The 6,336-nt window shown below is 38.5% G+C and overlaps 1 protein-coding gene across 1 annotated transcript; it reads right to left on the bottom strand.

The window, feature by feature from the left end:
- Nucleotides 1-2,877: 2,877 nt before the first annotated feature.
- On the bottom strand, nucleotides 2,878-5,975 carry LOC132300003 (abscisate beta-glucosyltransferase-like). The gene has a single exon (XM_059796930.1). The coding sequence runs from the start codon at nucleotides 4,874-4,876 to the stop codon at nucleotides 3,422-3,424; it is 1,455 nt and encodes a 484-aa protein (XP_059652913.1). The 5' UTR covers nucleotides 4,877-5,975; the 3' UTR covers nucleotides 2,878-3,421.
- Nucleotides 5,976-6,336: the final 361 nt, after the last annotated feature.

Raw genomic sequence — 6,336 nt, 5'->3', positions numbered from 1 at the left:
ATTTAGTGGCTCCTTATTGTAACCGGAGACCATCAAATCCGTGAAGGGTTTGCTGATGGCTGGGGTCGGGGTGTAAATTTCTGGTGGACCGACTAGTGGAAATGGAAGGTCAGATTCCAAACTTTGACTGCTAAGATTATACATGTAGCGCTTTATCAGTGGGGGACGAAATTTTGTATAGCGGATGTCTCTGAATCGAACACATCTGAGATTTGCTTGAAGCAACATTTTGATGTAGAATTAGAAACATATAAGAATCTGACATTAAAAAAAATGGTTAATATTACGCCTTCACCTTCTTCTCTCTGCGCGACGTCGTTCCTTGCTGTCTGATCTCCGATCCACAACCTCTCATTTATCTATATATACATACACATATATATATATATATATATATATATATATATATATATATTCACATGAAGAAGGATAGAAGGTCAGGTCCAGATTTGGGACAGCGCCGGCCAAACAAATCTCGTCACGTTACGCTCGCACTCCAAGGCCACGATCGGAGTGGAATTTCAGACGGCAAACGCCGGCCAAGCGATAGGCTCTGTTTGCAATGGTTTGAAATTTGTTAATTATTGGTCTCAATTTTTTCTTTTATTGAATGAGTTACGATTGATTGGTTTGTGTACCAGACATTAATTACTCAATTGGTTTTTTTTTTTTTAATTCACAATTGGGTTATCTGATCTCCATAACCTCCAAATGGGAAGGAAAAAGAGAAATGTGCGTGATATATGAGTGGGTAGGTTTTTAAAATTACATAAACACCCATAATTTTTATGAGGTGGTAGATTTTAGTAGGGGTAGTTTTGTATAATAGTTTTTCCATTTATATATATATATATATATATAATATAATATAATATAATTGTAAATTGAAAAATATTTAGGGATAATTTAGTCTTTTAATCTAGTTTTGTAGGTCAAAGCATCATTTTGACAAAGTCAAAGGGTATTTTAGTTAATTTACATGGTGTCAAAACTCTGCATGTGACGATTGGGGCGTGAGTGAAAAACGGAACAAATATATACAATATGGGTGACAGTAATTTTTGAAAGTTGTTTTAGAGTGATATTTGGTTAAACCTCAGGGGTTATTAATGAAATTAATCCTAAATTAATTGACATAGTTTAACACAAGTAGCAAATAGATTTTAAATATCACGTGTCAATTTGCAGATAATTTAACTTAGAATAACTTTAAAAATATTTAACTTAGAGGACTCAAATCCAACAAAATTTTAATTTTTTATTCCCAAAACAAAATTGGTACTTAAGCAAATGTAAGCTTTTCAAGTCAGCATTGGTAAATTCTTTTCCTTTTTAAAATGAAAGGAAATGATGAGAAAAAGATAGATAATGGCAATCACACCTTAATTTTTATTTTGTTCTTTGTCACTCGCAAAACTTCTTGTACTATTTTTTTTTTTCTTCCCAAAATATGGTGACAAAATTCTTCTTTATAATTCATATATAAATCGCACGAATTCAAAAAAAAAATCGCAAATTAAAGTTACTTGTTTATATCTAAGGTAATTTACAGTTACCTCCCCTGCAGATAGGTCAAATCACGCCTGCATCCCCTCTAATTTGGATAATTTCGCTTACCTACCTTAATTTAAAAACTTTGTAAAAAACACACCCATCTGGTCAGCTTCTGGCACAGTCAACGCTGACATCATTACTTTCTCACCCTCAAAATGACTATACTACCCCTGTAATGTCCATGAAGACAATTCTGTCCTCTTTAAAGAAAATACAATTACCAAATCACCTTCATACCTCATATCCCCCCCACCCCACACACACACACACACACACACAGAACTCCTTCCATCATGTTCAGGTCTGATGGGTTCGCAGACAGCGAATCGTCATATGGCCGGGTTTGTTGGTCGCCGAAGGAGACGACTTTGATGAAACCATGGTGGAATTCGAGTCAGCGGCGAGTGTGGACGTGTAGCTGTGGTTTTCTCAAATTCCATGATCTTCTCCTCAAATATGTGTATGCATATCTGGGTATGTCAATGTGCGTTTAAGAAAGGTGTCACGGTGTGGTTAAGAAAGAAAATTGATGGGGGTTCTGATTGAGGGATATAATGGATTCCAGACCACGTTTCTGGAAATTGATCAGAATTTGTTTAGGGTTTCGTTTGGAGACGTGTCTGGTAATTGATTCGAATTTATTTAGGGTTTTGATTTGAGATGTAGAGCGTATTGTTTAGCGTTTCAATTAGAGACGGAAATGGGTCAACAATTTCATTGTGTTCCACTCTGCTGGAGACGAAGATGGAGAGGGTTTCAATCTCGATTGGAGAAGAGATTGACTTTGATGTTGTGTGTGTGTGTGTGTGTGTGTGATTATACATATTGATTTTGATGTAAGGCTTATGGTTTGGTGGTAGAAAGATAAAGACAATGGTGGTGGGGGATGGTTGGGTGGTTTGATCGAGGTGTCACGATGGTGGGTTTTGACGAGGTTTCGGTGGTGGTGCAATGGGCGGCGAGAGGTGGTGGGGGTTGATTGGGTGGTTTGATTGACGTTAAGTTGGTGGGGGTTGATGGCGAGGTGTCACGATGGTGGGTTTTGCCGAGGTGTCGGTGGTGGTGCAATTGGGTTGGGGGGGTGATTTCATTGAGTGGTCTGATTGAGGTTAAGTTGGTGGGGGTTGATTGGGTCGGTTTGGGATCTTGAGTACTCACACTCATTATCTGTGCAGAAGAATTGATGAGGAAGACGAAGAACCTAATTCTCTCTTTCTACAATTTTTCACTCTCTCTCTTGCTTTATTATAATTGTATTTTATACCACTAAATGTGCAATAGCCATAAAAGTAAACTAACAATCAAGATTTTTTAGATTAAAAATGAATTAAAATAACGAGGATAGAAGAATAATTTCATTACTCCGGTCACCGCATATGAACGCCGGCCACTTGTAGGGGAAGTAACCGAAATTATGCTAACTAGGAGAGATGCGGACGTAATTTGACATGTCTTTAAGGGAGGTAACTGTATATTACCTTTAGTTTATTTATTTTATGTTTTTTCGGAGTTATTTTCTTATTCACTTTGGTTATAATTCTGTTTGGAATGATACATACCATTTTCCTTAATAAGAAAGCCTGCTCGGGTAAGCTTTAATAATAATCTAACGAATATACAATTCATATAAGATACTTATCCAACAAAAAAATAACATATGACAGCTAATTTCATTCTTTTTTACTTTTCTTTCTTTGTAACAAAATTTGTTTTTTTTGTTTTTTTTTTTTTTTTTTTTCAAGACAAAATTTGATATTCACTGTTAAGAAGAAGAACAAGGGATAAATATGTATGAAAAACCTAGGATATTCAATGTAAGTGTTGCTGCATAACCACCCACACCACCTCCACAAAGTTCTCCGACGACTCAATGCGAATCTCCGGCAGAATCCAATCCTTCTTTCCGGCGAGTCTTCAGCTCCTCAATCAAAGCAACAGCGTCATTATAAGACGACCCACCTTCTTCCACCGCTCTCCTCGCCTTCTCCGCCAACTCCTTCGCCCGACGCCTCATCTCCGGCGTCTCACCGCCTCCCATCAACCGCCGCACCGCCGCCTCCACCTTCTCCCTCCCCACCACCTCCTTCCTCTCCATATTCCACGACGCCCACTCCAAACTCCCCACCCTCACCCCAATCCGCAACACTTCCGTCACCAGCTTCTCATTATAGAACTGGTCCGCCGAGAGCGGCCAAGTCACCATCGGCACGCCAGCGCAAACACACTCCAGAGTTGAATTCCACCCACAGTGGGTCATAAAACCCCCCACCGCCTCATGTTCCAAGATCAGCAACTGTGGAGCCCACCCTTTGATGATCAACCCTTTCTGGGTTTCCATCATTCTCTGCTCAAACGCATCGGGTAACCAATTTTTATCACTTTTTTCATTCGATTCCATTATTTTTCCGATCACCCAAATGAAACTGTGATCAGACGACTCGAGACCGTAAGCAATTTCATGGAGCTGAGTCGGCTTCAATCGAACTAAGCTACCAAAACTAACATATATAACTGAATTGGGAGTTTTTGAATCTAGCCATTTCAAGCAGCTCTGTTCATCAATGGCGGAATTTTGCCCTCTTTCGGCTTTATCTGCAACGTTTCTGTTGCAGAGCGAGACGGGTCCGATTAGATATGCCTTCTTTCCCATGACATTTCTGAAGTAATCAACATAAGCAGGCTCCAATTCGTAAAAGCTATTGATGACTTGGGCAAAGCTGTTTTGATCGGCTCTCATGGATTTCCCGGGAAATTCAGTTCCTCTTCTGGTGAAGATCGGAAGCTGAGAGCTCGTCAATTCGATCCGATCGGGAAGACCCTCGAGAACGAAAGGCTCTGAATCAGAACCGACCTTCAGATGAGGCTCGTGTTTTTTAATAATATCTTCGCAGACGCGAGCAAAGCAGCAATTACCGTTGAAGATGACTCTGGGGACGCCGATCGCGTCGACGACGTCGGGTATCCAGCGGTGGAACGTGTCGGTGACGAGGCAGTCGGGGCGGCAGCGGAGGAGGAGCTGCTTGAGGGGTTCTTGGAGGATGGAGGTGTCGGTGAAGGGCGGGGCCGACATGTCGACGGAGGAGATGGTGGTGAGCTGCTCGCCGGGCGGTGGTTGGAGGGTGTGGAGGTGGATGTCGTGGCCGGAGCTTTTGTCGCGGTTGATGACCTTGTGGAAGACGACGGCGTCGTTTGGGATTGCGAGTATGGTGGCTTTGACACCGTGAGAGGCAAATAGTCTGGCGAGGTCTATCATTGGGATCAAGTGACCTCCACCCACAAATGGGAAGAAGAACATCTCCAGTTTGCTAGATTCTGAGTCCATGGCTGCCTAGAGAGAGAAAATGAAGATAGAGAGAGAAAGGGAAATGTTCATGGAAGTTTAAACTAGGTGTCGCTTGGATATATATTGTGTTTTTTCAACATTTTGTTGCGTGGTACCCAATTAAGGAACAATGTCGTATCATGTCTTTGTACTTTTGAACTCTACCTGCATTATCAATTTAATTGCCTGATTTGAATATTATAATCTTCTATTTAGATGACTTGCAGTATTTAATTTACTTTTAAAAATTTTGAATTAAAGTTTAAGTCAATTTAAATGTGAGTTGAAGTGAGAGTGTTGTGTAACAAAAATTTACTAGTACTTAAATAGTATTAAATTTAATTTTTTTTTAAAACTTTAATGTTGCCTTTGGAACATTGCATCAGTATCTCTTTTATTTTAAATTCAAGGCACTTAATTAACAAATTTAAAAAGTTAATTACGTGAATGAAAAATGAGCATTATAAGTCTTATGAACTATTTATCATTTTCCTGTGTTAAATGACTTCTAGACTTAATATGTTTTGCGGCCGGAACACACCATACGGTGTACTACAACAAGACTAGCACTTGATAATGATATGTATTCATACCCTAACCATATATATATATATATACACACACACACACACACGTAGTATATATAAATTTTCACAGTTTCACACACAAAGAAGAAAAAGTTGTTTAGGCGAAATCAATGGACCAACAGTTAATAGAACCTAGTCTTGAGTATACTTGATATCCATGAGGACCTTAGTGCTGGCTATTAGGAAAGATATATAAGCATTTATAATATTCTATTAATTATGTGCCAATCCAGTGCACAAAAGTAAAAGATTAAAGAAATAAATTCATGTAATTTTTTCCTTTTCGCATCTTCTTCTTCATAAATTTTATTCCTTAATAGTCAAAAGGTGTGATCCAAACATGAAAAGATGCGATTTGAATAGGTATTTTTTAATTAATTAGTATAAGCATGTAGATACCGTGTAATTCAATGTACTTTATAAAAATAAAAATTTTATGACAAGTACGCGTCAGTATCAATTTATCCGGACCAAAAATTTCTTTACTCTTTAAATATTCAATATCAGTTTGTCACGTTGAGAGAAGAGGAGAATTGAACTCTAGACTTATAGAATGGGGATATTAAAGACCTGACTCTGACTCTTTATCAGTCAGACAATACCGTCACACCTATATAATATTTATGGTGATTACTAGGATGAAATTATAGAAAAAAATCCCCCAACAAAAGCTTGTCACAAAAGCATTTGACTGCACGTCAAGAACATCTTTAGTGGGCTCACGAGCATTATCATAGCACTGGATTAGAGTCCTTTACATTATATATATATATATATATAGTTTAAAAATCTTTAACTACTTCATATACCCAATCACACAATTCTCGTACCGCGCATCTATTCTTACTTTTATTCTATGTGGCTTATATTTGG

This window comes from Cornus florida, unplaced genomic scaffold (assembly GCF_030987335.1).
Source record: "Cornus florida cultivar Cherokee Brave unplaced genomic scaffold, ASM3098733v1 CherokeeBrave_3.0.0_Hap2_Chr03, whole genome shotgun sequence".
Classification (NCBI taxonomy): Eukaryota; Viridiplantae; Streptophyta; class Magnoliopsida; order Cornales; family Cornaceae; genus Cornus; species Cornus florida.
The sequence above is the reverse complement of the archived record's forward strand: the minus strand, read 5'-3'. Positions and strand labels throughout refer to the sequence as shown.

Bases quoted from the DNA above. Each gene is read 5' to 3' on its own strand.
- LOC132300003 (XM_059796930.1), bottom strand. From the start codon at position 4,876: ATGGACTCAGAATCTAGCAAACTGGAGATGTTCTTCTTCCCATTTGTG.